General features: G+C 62.6%; 1 protein-coding gene across 2 annotated transcripts; it reads right to left on the reverse strand.

Moving 5' to 3' along the window:
• Positions 1–206: 206 nt before the first annotated feature.
• LOC111139032 (immunoglobulin superfamily member 8) lies at positions 207–7,728 on the reverse strand. 2 transcript variants are annotated; one of them, XM_022491127.1, is made up of 8 exons: positions 7,597–7,728; positions 6,939–7,056; positions 3,582–3,959; positions 2,432–2,893; positions 1,662–2,069; positions 1,064–1,477; positions 596–726; positions 207–459 (listed from the first exon to the last, which is right to left on the reverse strand). In XM_022491127.1, the coding sequence occupies exons 2-7, from the start codon at positions 6,994–6,996 to the stop codon at positions 611–613; spliced, it is 1,836 nt and encodes a 611-aa protein (XP_022346835.1). In that variant the 5' UTR covers positions 6,997–7,056; positions 7,597–7,728; the 3' UTR covers positions 207–459; positions 596–610. The 2 variants fall into 2 exon arrangements, with proteins under 2 accessions (XP_022346835.1, XP_022346834.1); XM_022491126.1 differs by lacking the exons at positions 6,939–7,056; positions 7,597–7,728 and having other exon boundaries at positions 3,582–5,904.
• Positions 7,729–18,675: the final 10,947 nt, after the last annotated feature.

Here is an 18,675-nt window from a genome sequence, read left to right on the forward strand (position 1 = left end):
GCAAGGCACCAACTGCTCAGGCAGCAGATGGGACCCAAGTGTCCCCTCCTGCGGTGGGTGGCACGGCCCACAGAGGCCAGATGGTATTTGCAGTGGGAAGGGAGGGCTGGGTCATGCAGACTAGGTTGTCAACCCCGCAACTACCGCCCGGCCACACACCTCAGCCCCGGGGCAGGGAAGACACAGCTAGCCCTGAGTTTTATAAAATAAGTTTATTCACATTTTAGAAAAACTAATTCTGGGACAGGGAATGGCCTCCCTATGGGCTGGGCATGAGATGGAGAACAGAAGCCCAGAGGGAGGGGTTGGGAAGGGAGGAGTGGGGGATCAGGCCATGTGCCCCACTCTGGGTGGGGGAGATCAAATAAATTAAAGGAAGGGGGACAGAGGGAGATGGGTAGCCAGGCAACCAGAGGTGGTCTTGGAGCTGGGCTGGAAGACAGTCGACACCTGTGAGAACTGGAGAGACAGTGTGGGGTGCACTGAGGACGGAGTCCCCCATGTCTGCTCCTCCCCCAGGTAGGGTGGGAGGGGCAGCTTGCCTCGGGCCTGGGGGCAGGGGAGAGACGATGAGGTTGGGGTTCTCTCCTCTCACCTGGGGAGCGAGGGATCACCGTTTTCGCAGCCTCTTCATGAAGCAGCAGGTGATGGTGCCAAGGATGGTGGCGCCGGTGACTAGGGCGACCCCAGCACCCACCAGCAGGGGCACAAACAGGGTGTCCAGGGCTGGGTGAGAGTGGATGGCTCTGTTCAGCCTGGGGTAGGGCCGCTGCCCGGCATCCACTGCCACGCCTGCTCCCACACGCCTTCTCTAGCGGGCTGTGGGACCTGCGTCCCCCATTCACCGACAGCCTGCCCCTGCCCCCTCCATCCTGACTCCAGTCAGTGGGGATGCGGGTGCCAGAAAGAGCGGAAGGTGGGCTTCCGAGACCCTTGGGATGGAGTGCCGTGGAGGAGGAAGGGGGATAGGAGCAGGAGAGGTGCGAACAGGACAGGGCAAAAGAAGGGCTGAATGGGGATGGGGGGCGGAAACCAGGGGTGGGGGTGGGCAGGGGCCACTCACCATGCGTGTAGGGGTACACCGTGACGGGCCCCGAGCGGGCACTGGCGGCCTGGTACCAGCTGTAGTCGGCATGCCGCACCCAGGCGCTGGGGGCACAGTGGTACACGCCTTCATCCTCGGGCCCCAGGCCATGCAGGCGCAGCCGATGGCTCCGGGGCCCCACCAACTCCACGCTGACGGGCCCTCCTCCGGGCCGGACGCCCAGCTCTGCCACACCGTCCTGGCCCATGCCGCCCACCAGCTGGGCAGGGCCAGAGCTCAGCTCCCCGGCCTCGGGCCGCTCCACCCACCAGCTGGCCGCCAGCCGCAGCCCTGGGGGGCCGCCCCGCACCGAAATGTTGCAGAGCAGGGAAGCCGTCTCGCCGCGGTACACGGTGCCCCCTGCCAGCCAGGCCACGGCCTCCAGCACCACCCCTGCGGAACACGGACGCGGCATCAGTGCGGCACGGGGCTGGGACCGCTCCCGCCTCCCGAGGAAGAGGAGTGCGAGAGGGAAGCCCGGTGGCCGTTGATGCAGGGAGGGGAGACGCCCCGAAACAAAAGGGAAAGCTTCCTTCCCCAAGCCCTGAACCCAGTGGAGGCCCAGCCAGCCCCTCACCTTCCTCCCGCACGTGCACGGGGAGCGGCCGGGAGCGGGCACTGGCGGCTTCCCGAAGCCGAGCCCCAGCCCCTCGGACGTAGGCCTTGGCGAGACAGCGGTAGGTGCCGGCATCCCCCGGGCTGGCGGCCGCCAGCCGCAGGCGGTAGGTTCTCGACGCCACCTTCTCCATGGCAATGTGCCGGCCCTCATAGCCCGGGCCCAGGCTGCCCACACCCTCTGTGTCCAGCTGGGCTACCAGGCGGCCAGGCCCCGGGGCCCCCGCGGGTGCCATCTCCCAGCCCACAGAGTACGCGGCGTGGCGGCCCGGCGGAGGCAGGGCCCCTGACACGTTGCACAGCAGTTCCAAGGGCTCCCCTGGGCCGATCCGACGTTCTCCGGGCCCCACAGCCACCGCCAGCTGGCTGGCTAAAACACAGGACAGGGAGGGGGTCATGGAGGCAGGAGGGGAGCACAGAACCCCGACTCTCCAGCTGTAGTTCCTTCCTCTGCAGCAGCACCGCGGGGTGGCCTGTCTGCCCCTCACGGGGTACAGCCATCCCCACCACCCAGGACCTCTCCCCTGCCAGCCATGGCCCTCCTGTCTCCACAGCCAAGTCCTGAGCAGAGAAAACCCGCCGGGGGAGGGAAGTGATGTCAACAGGACCCGCTCACTCGGGGAAGATGGGCTCCCTGGAGGCAGGCAGTGACCATCGGTGCCCCTCCTCGGCCACGGTGCCCCCCTCGGCCACATGGCTCCCGGCTCCCACCGTAGGATGCGCAGCACTCACACAGCGTCTGCACGTCCACGTGGGCCAGGATCGCCCTCTTCTCGGCAATCTGGGCCCAGCTGCCGTCAGGGTCCTGAATCCACTCGGCCGCTGTGCAGTGGTAGGTGCCCGCGTCCTCTGCCTGGGCACCCCCCAGCACCATGCGGTACTGCTCAGCCCCCTCCTTGGCCAGCCGCAGCTCCCCGGCAGCCAGCCGCTGGGCATAGGGAGCCCCGGCCTCCACGGCCAAGTCTGGCCGGAGCCCCACCACTTCCTGCAGAGTTGCTCGCCCCACTGGCACCTCAGGCACGGCTCTCCCGAAGGACACAGCTAGGTGCGTGTGCTTCTGCGTGCTCGTCTGTGCCAGGCAGCCCAGCGCCACCTCCTGCCCCTCGTGCACGGTCAGGCGAGGGGGTGAAATTGGGGCTTGGCGGCCTCGGGGACCTGGGGGGGCAGCAGACACCTGCAGGGCATCTGGAAGAACTGGAGAGAACAGCTGGAGTGAGGGAGGGCTGGGAGCTGGTGGCCCTCGTCACCGTTCCCGGTGTACAACCTGTCCCCCTAAAGGGACAGCAGTTAGCTCCTCTCGGGCCGAGTTCGTCCCGTACTGTTTCTTCCGTGACCCCCTGGTGCCGGGCACAGTGCTGGGCACACAACAGGCGCTCAATAAGTACTCGCTGAAGCTCACAGCCCAGCCCCTTGCCCACTCACCCCTACGTTTAGAACTAACCCCCATCAGGACCGCAGAGAAGCGGCTCTGTCTTCCTTCTCAGAAGACAAAGAAACGAAAGAGAGCAAGAATGTCACATGGTCCCACTCCTCTGAAGCTACCTCCACTTCGCCCCCTGCCGCACCCCACCCCCTCGCATCCCGGAATCTCTAGGAACAGAGTCCCTTCTGGGCTCTCCCCAGCAGGGAGGGCAGGGGATGGGCTCCCCCTTTCCCGGGAGGCAGCTCCACAGAGGAGGAAGGCCGATGAGTTGCCAAGAAGAGATCTTGGTTCGAGTCCCAGAATGGCCACTAACCGGGTGGGTGATTTTGTGCGAGCCCCGCAAGCCGCTGGACCTCGGCTTCCTCAGCCACAACACCTGAGGGGCAGTTAGGTAGGTCCCTCCGGGCCCCGACTCTGTGCCCTTTGGGCGGATGGGCCAGTGCCCAGCCCAGGCCCTACCTCTCAGCTCCACCTTGCCGCTGTAGCTGCCCAGGTAGCGGGCGTCGGTGGACGGCGTGTAGCACTCGTAAACGCCCGCGTCCTGGGCCTGGAGGCGGGCGATCCGGAGCACCACGGCGTCCCCCTGCAGACGCTGCACCTGCACCTCGCCGGCCGCCACGCGGGGCCCGAAGACTGCATACGAGAACCGGGGGTCCCTGGTACTGACGATGCCCAGTGCCGCCTCGGGCGCCTCGGGCCGGTAGAGGAACCACTCAAAGTCCTGCTGGACAGGGCCGTCGTAGCTGCTCACGTTGCAGGAGATGGAGACGGCTGTGCCAGCTACTCGGTACAGCGGCCCCTTGGGGACCAGCACCTCCCGGGCGAGGCACTGCACTCCTGTAGGGAAGGGCAGGACAAGCTGGCGATGCCGGGGTCCCCACTGCCTCTCCCGCTGCCAGCACCGCTCTGGACCCCCGCCCGATAAAGGACAGTAAACCAGAGGAAGGTGGGGACCCAGCGGGGGCCCTGCCCTGAGGATCTCAAGCAGGTTATAGGCCCGGCTTTGCCTCAGAACCCGGAAACATCCCACTTCTGGCAGAAAGAGGCCCGTCTGCTCTCCCTCCTTGATCCCAGCTGTACCTAGGCTTCCTCCCATATCTCCCCACTCCCACTGGGTCCAGCCAGTCAGTGGGGCCTTCCAGCTAAGGGATTCTGAGACCCCATGTCCCTCTTCTGTGTTTGAGGGGAGCTGGCAAAATCTTGCACAGAAGGGCGGGTTGGCTCAGCTGTGTCACCTGGACCAGGGGACTCCAGACAATGGAGCCAGTGGCCCGAGCAGGACAGGGCACAGACCCAGCCAGTTCGCACCACACAATGCCCTCCCCCCTCCAGCTGTCCATGAGCTCACTGAGGCTCCCACCCCACCGGGCTGCCCTGCCGAGGCAGATGAGGCTTGTGGGGCAAGAACCAGCCTCTGCCCTGGCCTCTGGGGGCAGAAGAGCCCCACCCCTCCCCCCAGGGCCTGCCGATCCTCTCCACTGGCCCCGCAGATGCACAGCACCCCCTCCCAACTCCCTGACAAAAGCCTTCATTTGCATTTTGTGTGTGGTCACTTAGGTCACTTATATAAGGTTCCCTCTCTGTTGAGAGGCACAGACTCCAGCTGTCCCTTCCCATCTTTCTCTCCAAAATTCTCCTCTTCATCCCACCCCAGCAGATACTCCCGACTCCCCTGGAGGGCCCTGCTTCTTCCTTCTCTCCTTCCATCCTTCCAGAGCCCCACGGGATAAGATCCCAGAACGCCACACCATAGGACAGAGGACTGCGTCAGCCTCCTGCCTCCATTTTACAGATGAGAAATGTAAGGGAAGAGAAGAATAATGTCTTGACCAAGATCCTATTGTCCTTAGATGGCTTCCGCAGCCCCCTGCAGAGGGACAGTCCAGGGAGGAAGACAGGGAAACTCCCAGGGGAGGCCCAAGGGCACTGACCTCACCAACCAGAACGTCTGTCACTCCCGGGGGCATACCTAGGGCATACTCACTTTCTGCGAAGCTGGAGGAAAACACGAAGTCTGTGGTCAAACTCTGTCCTCCAGCCCCTCCAGAAGTGCTCCCCTTCCCACCTGAGCTGGGCTCTTAGCCCCTTCTTTCTGTGGCTGAGTCCAGTGAGGAGGAAGGCACCTGTCGTCTGGTTAAAGCACGTGGTGGGCCTCAAGAGGTTGGGACCCAGCCCCTTCCCCAGCCGTACTGACACGTCCCTTCCTCTCCCAGGCAGGTATCTATTCCAAGGGCGAGTGAGTGTGTGACTCAGGAGGGCCCTGCCCCAGGGCATTTCATAATCTCAGTGATGGTGGAGACAGTGGCGCTGACACCTTTGGGCCTCCGGGCAGACTCTGCTCAGAAGGGCCCCCTCCCACCTTCCCGGCTCCACAGCTGCTGAGGCCTGGAGATCCCCATGGGAAAGTTGGCCAGCCAGGCCGCCTTAGGAAACCAGCTGCCAGCCAGCTCTCTCCCCAGCCAGAGAGAGAAGGCGGGGCAGAGACCTGCTCTGCAGTCAGACGGATCTGAGTTCAAAGCCAAGCCCCAACCACGCTCACAAGGTGGGCTCTCTGGAGCAAACCACTTTCTCTTCCTCCTCTTCAGAATGAAGGCTAGCGCCTGCACGCAGTGGGCCCGCAGCTCTCCGCAACTCTTCGCAGACACCGCACTTCCCCACCCCTGGGGCTCCTCCACTCCACGCTGCCCACTGGGGACAGCAGCCACTTGCTAGGCAACCGGGCCCCACAGCAACGTCCTCCTGCCTCCCACCCAGGGCCCCAGGGAGAGGCCTCGTTCTAGTTCCCCAGAGCCCAGGGACCTATGGAGCTGGGGGGGTGGGCAGTGGCGGAGGCTCTGCTTGGCGCTGCTGGGGAGCTCTGCTCTGGAAACAGGCTGCTGGGGCTACGTCAGCCTGCACCTTGCTGATGGCAGCTGTGAATCCGGGTGCCCCACTCTGCACTCTTATTTCAAGGGCTTCAGCCTCCCAAACATCTGCACAGGTGGCCTCCCTGTCTCGAAGCCATGCTCCTCCCCAGACCACCCCTGAAGGGAACCCTCCAGTCCAGACCAAAAGCCACTGCGTGGTCAGGGACTCTCCTGCATCCCGCAGCTGCGGCCAGAACACCTCACCAGGAATACCCCCCACCCTCAGACACAAGGTGCTTGGAGATCAGGCATCAGTTACCATGGAGCCTGGCTTCTCCTGGGGTAGGGAAGCAGGGACCAAGGGAGTGTGATGAGCGGTGGGAGGCTACAGAGCCCAGTGCGACCCCAGAGAGGGAAAGTAGGCAAAGGGAGACCCTGCCCAGGGTGGAGATGGGGGTAACAGGGGTAACTGCCCCAAACCTCAGAAGATAAAAGTCGGGGAGGGGAACCGTTTGGGGAGACTGAACTTCAAAGATCAGGGGCAGAACCAGCCCCTGGGCCTCCAGCCAACTCCGGGCAATTACGAAGCCGGGCTAGCACTGCCCACGCAGGGCGGGCACCCAGCGCTGGGCCTCAAGCTGAGTGTGGGGCGCAGGGAGTCGCAGCATTTGGGCGCAGCGACCCCCGGACCTGAGTATGGCGGCTGAGAAGTGGGGCTGGCCCCGCGGCCTGGAGGTGGCACCTCGGTGGGTCCTCGCTGGGCCCCAGCCGGGGGCCTAGGGCTGGGGGCTGGCTCCGCGGGCAGCCACTCAGGACAGCTGGGCGCTGAGCCCGGGGAGGCTCGGGGCGCCCCTGACGGAGTAGCGGGTGCCAGGGGCTCCGAAACGCCGGGGGGGGGGCGGGCCGGGCTGGGCGCCGGGAGGCAGGCACCTGCCGGTGGGGTGGGGGGCCGGGACGGGGACCGGCTTACCCAGCATTAGCAGCAGCAGCGGAGGCGGCAGCCGCGGCGAGGGACGGAGGGCGCCCATCCTGCGCGGCCGGCTTTGGGGAGGCTCCGGGGGTCGGCGCGGGCTCTGGGTGGATGGGAACTGGGGGGGCGCATGCCCGGGTAGGGGGCACGAAGCCGAGCAGCAGCAAGGCGTGAGTGCACCGAGCCTAGGCGAGCGGCGCGGGAGCTTCCGAGTCCCCCGCCCTTCCCCCTCCTCTTGCTACCGCTTTCCCTCCTTCCGCGGAGACTCGGGAGACCGTTCGCGCCCCGCCCCACCCAAGCCCCGCCCAAGCCCCGCCCCGCCCCGCCGCCCCGCCGCCCCGCCGCCCCGCCGCCCCGCCTGACCCTGGCCCCGCCCCGGCGCCCAGGCTCCGCCCCGCCCCGCCCCGGTCTCCGTCCCAGCCCCGCCCAGGCACCCCTCCTCCACCCCCAGCACCACGGACCCACTCTGACCTCTGCTCTGTTTCCGCCCCGCTCCCCGACCCCGGAGTGGTTCAGACCCAGCTCCTCGACCCTGGGCCCCGGGACCCGGATCCCGGATCCGATCTGACCCGGGACCCCGGCCCCGACAAGCCCCGACCCCGGGCCTGCCCAGACCCCAGCCCTGGTCCGCCCACCTCGGTCCGGGCTCCGCACCAACCTTGGCTTCAGCCGCGATCCGACCACGGACCCTGGCCCGGACCCGCCCCAACTTCGGTCTCCGCTGCGCCCGGACTCCGGCCGACGCAAAGGGGCGGCACCTGGGCTCGGCCCAGACTCTACCCAGCCGCCCGCCCCCACCCTGCGTCTGCCGGCCTTTCCCTCTGAGACGTGGGTGCAGGGGCCTCGGGGTCGGTCAGGGGATCGGCCACGCCATTAGGGTCCAGGTGTTTGCCCGGGGCCGCTAGGCCTCGCCGCCAGCCCTGCTCGAGTGGCCGTGGGCGGGACCCAGGAGTTCCGGGATGCCAGGGCCTGGGCTCAAGGGCGCCGCTGGGCCTCGCGAAGTCCCCGGAGACCTGTTGGTCAGCCCCTCCGGCAGAACCAGAGGGAGTGGGGCAGGGGAGGGCGCCGTCTGGGCGCCGTCTGGGCGTGTTGGTTGGACATCCCCCAAGTCGGCTAACTCCCTTCCACCCGCTTCCTCGTGGGCACGTGAAGGTGGGATGACATCCGCCCCAAAGAGCTTCTGTGACGATTAACTGAGATAATGTCCGTGAGGTTCTTGGCACGGGGTAACACGGAATAGGAGACGGGGTGTAATGGGGTTTGTTTGTGGTTTTGAATGATTCTTTAAACCGCTTCCTGAGGGGTTCTGTTTAGCCTTAGGAGCAGCGAAGCGATAGGTGAGGGAGTGGATTTCCCGTGGGAAGAGACGGACATCCCCGGCACTGGGGAGAGTGGGGCCTGGCCTGGAGGTGCGACGACCGGAGAAGGTGGGGAGTGGGGAACCGCAGGAAGGGTGGGGCCAGAGGGAGAAGGGGCTGCCAGGTCTACAAAGCCGTCTGTCAAAGGGGCGGTCCCTGGGACGTGACCCCAGAGCTCCTCTAGCACCTTCACCCTCTAACCCCTACCTGCCCAGGCTGCTCCTCACAACGTCTCATTCCCTCCCCTCCCCCTTTTGCAGAGAAGGAAACTGAGGCTTCAAGAGGAAAAGTGGCAGAGCCCAGACCAGATCTTCTTTGGATGCAGCCAGTGCCTGGCGCAAAGTAAGGGCTCGTTGGAAGCCACATTCAGAGACCAGAGAAACTCTGAAGCCGAGCGCTCCTTCTGGCAAAGGACGGCCCTCCCAGTGCTCCCAGGACTGGCCCGGGCACAGGGCAACAGGATTCCTTCCTCCCACTTCCACATGTTCACAGCCCAATTGCTCCAGATCCACTTCACCTAAATTGATCCACAGGGCAGACTGAGCTGTGTGAAGGTGGAAAGGTGTAGGGCAGCTTGGGAGAAAAACCACTGTCCCTTTATTTGGAAGCAAAGCAGACTTCTGCTTCCTGATGCTTGAGAGATGGGCGACATTGCCATCCGTCCTCATCCCAGTAGATGCCATAAATTATGGGAAACGAACACGGTAAGGCCCTTTTGGACATTATTTTTAGTCTTTACAGTGTATCTTGTCAGATGGTGTCATTTAACAGATGAGAAACTGAAGGTTCAGAGACTTAAACATTTTCTCCAATGCCACATAGCTTTTAAGTGGCCAGTGTCTGATGAGCTCAGGCCCATCTGTCCCCAGAGCCCCAAATCTTCCCACATCCCATTGTCTCTCCTCCAAAGCTGCTTCATCCTGTAAACTCCGTCATTCAGCAAACACTGATTAGGCCAGGCCTGGTACTGGACACTGGAGATGATGTGGTCAGCATGGCCCGCATGGTCCCCTGCCTTGAGGGAACATACCATCGTGCCAGGGATACACCCCGTAAGCAAGTAATTACCAAGCCCCCAGTATGAGTGTTATGCGAGGGGACACTCAGGTTGTTGAGGACACCCTAGGGCTTGGGGCTGGGCAGGAGCTGGAGCAGGTAGGTGTTGAGGGCTGGGCTGGTGTTTCCCGTGGGGCTGAGGTCCTGGGAGAACCAGATTCTTCCATGCGCGCCCCTCCCCAGACTGGGAGTTCTGGAGGCTGCCAGCAGGAGGAGCCCGCAGCCCAGGCCTGAGTCCAGCTTAGCCGCTTATGTAACTGGGACTGCTGGGGGGAGGAGAGCAGAGCCCAGGCACCAGGCGCGTCACACAAGGGACAGACGCATGTACTCACCATAACACAGAGGGACCTCGTACAGAGAGACATCACTCACGCGTCCCAACACAGAGACACACGCGCACACACACACGCACACATGCACACGCGTGCTGCTGGGAAGCTATAGCTACAGACTGGACAGTGCTCCTGCCCCTCCCCAGCTGGCCCATTAAAAGCCACACGGGCGTGCCTGGCACCGGCACTGTGGCTGATGCTTGCGGAGGGGGCAGCGGAGAAAGGAGGGAGGCAGCCTGAGACAGGAAGGAGGGAGCCTGAGATGGCGGAGAGACACAGGTCCAGCAGTGGCCACGGGGGTGGGGAGGGGGCGGTCATCACTATGCCATCACCAGCTGCCCACTCACCCTCCAGGTATCCCTGGCAGGGGGCGGGGGGAGCACACATCAGACACCAGGCCTCTGGTTCATGGGTTTATGTAATTCCCCCTCAAGAGGACAGATAGACGCACGAGACCCCGAGGCGGCTGTGAGGCATCCTGTGTCCTGCGTGTCGTTGAAGATCATTGAGACCCACGCTGGGCCTTAAAGCACCTCTTATTTTGACGGAGGCGTCACACATCATGGTCACAGCCATGAAGACACAGTTCTCCAAGAGGCCCAGTCAAAGACAGGACCGTTAACGTATTCTGACCTGTGTCGGGTGTGTATTTTCATCTCATTTAAACGATGGCCAGAACCTGGGGTGGTAGGTGCCGTTATAACCCCCGGGAAGAAACAGGTGCCCAGAAGCTTTGGTGCGTGTCCAAGGTGAACGGATCGGCTACTGTCCAAACTTGGATTTGAGCGTCGGATTTTCTCGGCGTGGAGGGGCCCGTGCTCCTGCCCCTGGCACGGGGATTCTTGGAGACAGATATGGACCCAGGACGCACAGGCACAGCCCCAGCTGCGGACACAGGTGCTGCCTTGAAGACGATGACACACGCATCAAAGACACAGACACACGTACCCTCCAGACAACAGACAGGCAAGCGGAAACCCCACACACGCACGCAGAGTACTCAGCGCACTCTCTCTCTTCATGGTGCATAAATCCCAGCTCGGCGCAGCTAAGGGTCCCACAGAAGAAGGTCCTGTGACCTGTGTGTGTTTGTGAGGCCCTCAGCCATCCTGCCTGATGAGCCACATTTTCCCATCCTCCCAAGAAAGGGAAAATTCTCTCTGCCAACTTGCTGAGAGGCTCGGGCAAAGAGATAAGACAGAGGTAGAGCCAAAACTTACCTTCACCTCAGCTCACGTGGAAACAGAGACATCCCCATGGGGACCGAGGCGCACACTCACGGAACCTCAGAGCCATCTCCCGCACCCACACACAGACACACGGGACTCGTTTCTCCTTCCTCCCCTGCACTGCATCCTCATGATGTCCTCTGGAGGTAGCGTGTGTGTGTGTGTGTGTGTGTGTGTCCACTCCTTGAGCCCTCCTCTTGTCCCGGCTGAGCCCACACTCCTTCCCCACGTCTCAGAGCCCACATGAACAGCTGTTTAAGAACATAAGCACCCCAGTGCGGCTGCTGGCCTCCGCATGACCCAGCTCTAACTCCCAGCAAGGCCGTGCCATTTCTCTCTGCAGGATTAGCGCCAGCCGCAGCCCACTCCCAAATGCCAAGGACAGATCCCTCTGAGCCGGGATCCCCTCACCCTCCGTCCCCTCCCCGGTCCCAGAGGGCTGGGTGCCTGGGCTCCACCCGGGAGGCACCCCCCCCCAGCCCGCTGATGGCGCAGACAACTGTATGGAGGGTAGCCCCCAGCGCAGGCAGCCCCCACTGGATGAATCTCTTCTCCCACCCAGTGGCCTGGGGCGGGGGCGGGGGAGGGACCCAGGACAGAAGAGGGCAGCGGCTTGCCAGACAGAGGTTTGTGGGCTGCGGGGGACAGGAGGTGGTTAGCACCAGGTGGCTGCTCTGAGTCACTGAGGTTGAGCAAGGGCCAGACAGGGAGAACGGGTCATTTACGAGTTTGCGCCCAACCAGCCCTGAGCGGGGGGGGGGGGGGGGGGGGGGGGGGGGTGGCTGTTGCCAGTGCTTCCTGTGCACCTGCTTTTGCTGGCTCTACACTGAGCAGCCGACTCTCACTCAGTCCCGCGGCACCGCCCGGGGCAGGGATTCTTGTGCCTGTCCTGCAGACTGGAAAGGGGGCCCAGAGAGGTTGTGCAAGTTATCCAAGGTCACCTGGCTGAAGGGCAGCACCAAGCTTCAAATGCAAACCATCCGACTCTGGAACATTCTTCTTCCTCCTGCTTCCCTGGTCTGCATGCACTTACTCATATACACAAGTGCAAGAGCACTCGTGCGTGCCCACGCACACACACCTGGTCCCTAGGGAACCTTCTGAAAGAGCTTTTCCACCAGTGTAACCTCCAGCTGCCAGTACCCCGTGGGCGCTCCATAAATATTTGTGGAATAAATGGGTGTGATGCTAGAGGCCCAGGGAGAGGGCACTCAGCAAGAGAGCGTGTGTGTGTGTGTGTGCACACACGTTCCTGTGCATGTGTGTGGGGGGGGGGTGGCCCAGGATTTACACACACACACACACACAGCCCTCTAGAGCTGGAATGGTATTGAAGGCTCCCTTCTGACTCTGGGTCCCAGCCCCTTAGAGCGCCCTGGGTGGGAAAGAGAAGGGACCCAGGGTGCACAGGGTTCCTTCGGTGGGAGGAGGTCTTCACTTTTCCCCCTCGTCAGGATGGGGAACTTGAGGAGCGGTCTGGGAAAAGCCACCAAGCCACATGAGCCCGCTGTGCTCCCCCTTGTCCCCATTTCTGCCCGGGTGCCCCATGCTCTTCCCAGGCCCCCACCTGACGGCCCCTAGCTCCCCTGTTGTGCACACCTGAGCTCCCCAGGAGCTGGCACCCCTTGGCCCTCCTGGCCCAAGAACACGGACAATTCTCCCTTTTCCCGAGTCCAACTGAAACAAGGGTGGAATTTTTCCAAAGGCTCTCTGTTGGGAAAATGAAGAGAAAACAAATCCAGAAATAAAAATTACAAAAACAAAGCAGCAGATGGGCCAGCGGGGGCGAAAGCGTGGGCCATGGGAGAGCGGGGCCCAGAGTCCTGATGCTGACGTGACCCTCCCCTGGCTCCCAGCACCCTGTCCCCAGCTCTTGGGTGGCATTTCCTGCTCTGCCCTGCCATTCCAGGCCTTGCTTCTATCTGCCTCTCCGTCTTGGCTGTGAGCTTCCCAAGGCCACTGCTGGCTCTTCTCGGCTCTGCCCCCGCGCCCGGCACAGTGCCTCGCAAGGAGGGGAAGCTCCATGGACATTGGCCAAGTGATTGAGCAAGTGCGTGAGCACGTGGGGGAGTGAGAGAGAGGGAAGCCAGGTGTCTCCTCTTGGGTGGCCAGATCACCTCATGGAGGGCGCTGTTCCTGCCTCTGGAGCTCGTCTTACCCTTGAAAAGCAAGGGCACCGGTACTGGTTCACGCTGTTAAGGAAGCGAGCTTGGAGGAGCAAGAGCTCTGCCTAGCGACCGGCGGGTCCAGGCACAGGACCACACTGCCATGCGCCTCTTGCCAGGACGGGCCACCCTCCCACGAAGGAGCTGGTGTCTGGGGGAGCAACGAGGGTGCAGGTCCAGGCAGCTGGCAGGACAGGGTGATGGGGTGACACTCAGGCATGGGGTGTTGGTGCTGAGGACACCAGCTCCCGAGCCAGACGTCCCAGAGTGAACGCACAATTTCTCTCCCAAACCGTTGCCTTCGAATCTGGACCCTGATTTTAGTTAACTTTGTATCCACGTCCACCCCCACCCCGCAACGTGACATTTGCCATCGCCAAATCCTGAGAGTCTGCCTCCCAGAGGCTTTTCTCGTCTGCCCTTCCTCCTCGTCGGATGGCCCGTCTTGTTGTGGACCCTCACCCCCTCTTGGCTTAACTGCCGCGGGAACCACCTACCTGTCTCTCCCTTTCGGTGCGACACCCCTGCCCCGCCCAGGCATGCACCTGCAGGCCCGGGAGCCTTCCCAGAGCATTCCGCTCCCGCTCACAACACGGAAATGCCTCTGTACCCGCATTTCCAACAGAGGTGCCTCCCCTTCCATATGGTTAACAAGCGCCCCGGGTGATCGTTCCCACTGGGGCCCAGCAGGAATCACTGGTATTTGAAAGGCCCCCGTGAAATGGCTCACACACCCACTCCCAGGGTGTGCTCTCCTGTTTCCTCTTTGCCCACAGGGCGCTCCAGGCTGAGCCCACGTGGTTCCCGCTACCTGGCTTGTGCTCTGTCTGGTGCTCAGAGCCGGATCCTGCCCATGTGTCAAGGCCCAACTAGAATGCTGCCTCCTCTGGAAGGCCTCCTAGTTCCTCCCGCTGAGAAGCCCCTCCCCTCTCTGAACTCCCGTCACCCTGTAAACCAGTGGGGTGCAGCCTGAGCCAGCCCCGCGGGGCTCAGCACGCATGCTTGGAGGCGGCACTGTTCCTTCCCTTTATCTTCGGGGCACCCCTCCCCCGCCATCGCACAGCGGGGCTTCTGTGGGTGCCATCCCGGAGACGGAAGCCCAGAGAGGATCTCGCTCTCTGCGCCCTCGCAGTGCCGAAGTTCCATGTGCGGTTTCTGGAGCCAGCCTGGCTGGGCTTGAGTCCCCCTCCCCTGGTTGGGTCAGCTCAGGATCCTCGTGCCTCAGTTTCCCTATCTAGGAAAGAGAGTTGTTACGAGGACCCAATCAGGTAACACGTGGAAATTGCCCCAACGCTAATCTGGCACCTTCGTAACCATCACTCCCATGAGCTAGATAGAGATCCTGGAGGCAGTCTGGCTCTGTGGCTCTCACCCTTTTCTGCCCATGGAATCCTCTGGGGACACCGATGCCTGGGCCTCACCTCCGACCAGTTACAGTGTGTCCACGGGGGTGCGGCCCAGGCGTGACCCTGTAAGACACAGGCAGGGGTGAGAGCCCTGCCCAGCCCGCACCCCCTTTATCGATGGGAGTCTGAGGACCACTCAGGCTCACAGCTGCTGATGACTGAGCCAGTCCCGCATGGCCAGCCCATGGCCCGCCTTGGCTCCCCTATCTTTGCGGTGGGGGAATGCCCAGGTGGGAGACAGAGCCCAGGCCCCCACCCAGTCCTGCTTGGCAGACATGGAGGTGAAGAAGTGAGGGACCTGGAGGAAATGGGGGTCTACCCCAAGGGCTAGGGGCTGGCCTTGAGGAGACCAGGTCAAGGGGCGGGGTAGTGGGAGAAAACCAGGGTGACTATGTGGCATGGGACTGGACTGGGACAGAAGGACCATGAGGGTGGGAGCCTTGTTGGCCTCGACTGGAAGAGTCTCTGCTGTCCCCCATACGGAATGGGGCAGCCCACGTTCGGCCAGTGCTTGGCAAATGCCGGAAGAACGTCAGAATAACGTGGTGCCCCCCCAAAACGACCCAGGGCTGCTGAGTCAGGGGAGTGCTCACATTCCCCAGCAGGCAGCGCCCAGAGCCCCCAGCCAGGAGCTCAAGAGTGAAAGCATCCCGACTTCGAGAGGAACCAAGGCACAGAGGAGGCTGAACTCCCTGAAGCCCCTAGAAGGGCTCCCTACGTGGGAACAAGGCTGGGCCCCATGTGCCAGATGTTTGCAGGGCGCCCTTTCCGGGCCCAGCACCTGGCACGCCAGCGGGGACAGGCAGACCCGCAGAACCGCATCCTGGGCCAAGTGGAGGGGGCCTGGTACGGGAAGCAGGAGGTAGGAAGGGGGAGGCTGGGCACCAAGCTGCCTCTCGATAGGGGGAACGGGGAGGCAGGGTGCTCTGGGCCAGTGGCTGGGTCAGATCTCCGGCCAAAGCAAACCTGCCTCAGGGGGTGGAGGGCCTCTCCCTCCCTGTCCGGATGGAATCAAAGGCAAACAGGAACCCCGGAGGGCCCAGCTGTGACCCCTGACCTCCAAACTCAGCGAGGTCCATTAACCCCCGGCACCCCGTCACCCCGAACATATTTTTCCAGCCCAAAGAATCTCTGGAAACAGACTAATCTGGTATTTGCCGATCAGATGCCAGCCAAGCGATGTCAGGTTTCCACCGCCTCACCCGCAGGCCGGCCCTGTCCCCTTCCTACCTCGTACAGCAGCTCTTGGTTAGAAACAAGGTAATCCTGGTCCCAGCCCCGAGCCCCTCCCTACCTCTGTGCCAAGAGTCAAAGCAGTCACACTCCTTTTTGTGGGTCACACTGGTCAACAAAATGGGGGCACCTGCCCCCTCAGCTCCCGCTCTGAACCCCGGTCTCCAGATGGTGAGTTAGCACACAGACACAGCTACGTGTGATTTCTCCCGTTCACCTGAGCTGAGCCATGAGCTGGGGAGAAGGTAACCTGGAGTCTGGGGGCTCAGATTTTCCAGCTCTGCCCCTTGTCCTTCAGAGCAAGGAGCAAGCCCAGAGTAGGGGCACGTCTGATCCCAGGTCAGTCCTCGGCTTGGGCCCAGCAGGACTGGCTTCAAGGAGTGCAGGCAGGATGGTTGGAAGACAGGGTACAGGGACCACCGTGCTCGGGCGGGAAGGTTGGCATGGGCAAGCCGAGCTCTCCAGACCCAGACAGCAGGGCAGAGAGATGGAGGAAAAGTCTAGGTGTTCTTTCCTCCATTCTCTGCATTCTTTATCATATGGTGTTAACAATAAAAAGGATAATAAAAAATCATCTGGGGGGAAAGATTAAAGACAACAGAAGTGAGGAGAGACCAAGAAAGAGGGTCTTAGAATCTATTTCAAGTAGATTGGAAAGAAAGACCAGAAAGAAGACAGAGGAGCTGGCATCAAGGGAGAGACAGAGAGAGAATCCAACACTGGCCTTGTGGTCCAGTGGGGAAACTGAGGCAGCAGCAGGCGGCAGCCAGGCACTCTGTGGCTCTGAGCCCAACCTTTCTACCACAAGGTCGCCGCCCCTTGCGGGAAGTGGGAAAAGAGGCCTGGAGAGGAAGCAGAGTGAAAGGGACCTTATTGGACACTTGTCAGGGCCACTCCAGGCCTTTCCAGGTTTCTCATCCATGCTGTCCCCCCAGGCCTGCCTCCCCTTGGAAAGAGAAAAATCCTTCTGTCCCCAGTGAGGCCCTGGAAGCCTGGTGGGGAAGAACAAGAGCCCAGGCCCTGAAGAAGGATGGGGGGGTCTTTCAGGGGATGGAAGAGGGAGAGAAAGGGAGACCCCTGAGAGGGCCAGCCTTAGGAGGACTGCGGAGCTGGGCCCCACGTGGGGACTGGGGCAGAGAAGTGGGGTGAGGGGTGGAGGAGGACGGTGAGGGGGGAACGGAGTTTCCCAAGCGTCCCTTCATCCCCCCTCCCTCCTCCACTCTCTTTCATGATCTTGAAACAACCTTCAAGTCTGGGCCGGAGGCCCCAGGAGGCTAGTCACTTAGGAAACAGAACTGTTTCTGGGAGACCTTGAGGGCCCATCTGCAGCTGAGCGGCCTCCCCGCCCCCTCATGCACACGCACTTTCTCCCAGGGACACTCACGTACGCCACGCGGGCTCTGCCCCAGCACTCCGGCTCACACGACCCGACACGCCAGGACCCGCGCACTCCACGTGCGAACCAGTGCGGCCTCTGTGGTCTCGCTGGGCTCGTGCTTCCGATTTTCCGCGTGGTGCCTCACACCTCCCCTTCCCCACACTCGGGTCCCCACACGGTCGTGCCCCTCGGTCATAACACGCACACTCAGGCACAGTCACACATGCACGCTCATACACACCCCTGCTCCCCACGTCTCCCGGCGCCAACCGACCACCTGACTCAGGACCACCCATCGTCTCCCAGACCCACTCTCCAGCCAGGCCCCGGCCCTCTGCCTCCTGCTTTCAAGTCGTCCCTACTCTCCACTCTGTCCCTCTGACTTCTGGGGCCTTGATCCCAACTGACCGCTGGCTGTCTACACAGGCAGCAGCCCAGCCAAGGCGCCCCAGATCAAGGGGCCAGATGTCCACTCCCTACCCATGTCCTGGAGGCTGAGGTCCACGCTGGAGGAGAAGGGGTGGACTCCCAGGGCCTCCCTGTCGCCCAGGCAGAGAGGGTGGTCAGGGAGGTTTGGGTGAGGAATGGGACCCGGGGGTCCTCTCCAGGCTTTCTTTTGTCTGAGCCCCAAATGCGTGAGCCACATCGCCCTGGGGCCACACGCTAGCCCCAGTGCGTGGTATGGCCTGAGCCCCCACCAGGCTGGACGGGCAAAGGGAGGACACAGTCCTTTCCGGGATGGGCCTGGCCACAGGGACCAGAGCCAGGGCCTTGGAAGGACTGGGCAGCCCTGGGCGGTGCCAGCAGGGGTGAGGGTGGGGGAGCAAGCTCAGGGCCGGGTGCCTGAGGTCCACGCGCCTGCGGGCTCTGGGCCGGCCCATCTCATCTTGCACCCTAGAGAGTACGGGGCAGAGACAAGGGATTCCAAGCCCAGAACCAAGGAACAGGAGCCTCCTATGTCCCGAGGGACCCTCTCGCCACCCTCCCAACCCCCCCACCCCAGCCGCCCCAGTCCAGGGCAAGGCTGCCCCGCTGCTGAGCGACCCGGCCACCCACAGCTACTTCTCCAGGGTCTTCTTCCCTGGGCCTTCCCTCCTAATGTCTAAACACAAGCCTTCGAGCTGTGTCTTCACCAGCTTCTCTCTCTCTCCTGTCCACACCAGGGCTTGGACCAGGATCTGCTTTTCCCTTCTTACTCCCCCCATGGCCTGTTCTCCCCCAGGCTCAAATTCAAGGACAGAAGGTGTCTGCCCCATCCTGCCCAATCCTGCCCATCCCTCCAGCTGTAACCCAAGAGGAGAAGGGGGGCGGAAGAGGGCTGTGACCTTCCGGATCCCCCGTAGTGGAAAATCCCAAGTGCAGGCCCGGAGGGGCAGTTATGTGGGGAATTCAGGCCTGAGCCCTGAGCCCTAACAGTGGATTTGCTGGAGAGGTGGATAAGCCCTCTGTAGGGAGTTCCCTCTGGGGCCTGAGAGGACTGGCTTGCTGGGCCCTCCTTCCCTCCTAGCTTTTTGGGTCCAGGGTTCTCAGACCTGCCCCCACTGCACTGGCTTTCCTCCATTCCATCTCTGTGCCCAGAG

This window comes from Enhydra lutris, unplaced genomic scaffold, assembly GCF_002288905.1.
Source record: "Enhydra lutris kenyoni isolate GAN:26980312 unplaced genomic scaffold, ASM228890v2 scaffoldscaffold94, whole genome shotgun sequence".
Classification (NCBI taxonomy): Eukaryota; Metazoa; Chordata; class Mammalia; order Carnivora; family Mustelidae; genus Enhydra; species Enhydra lutris.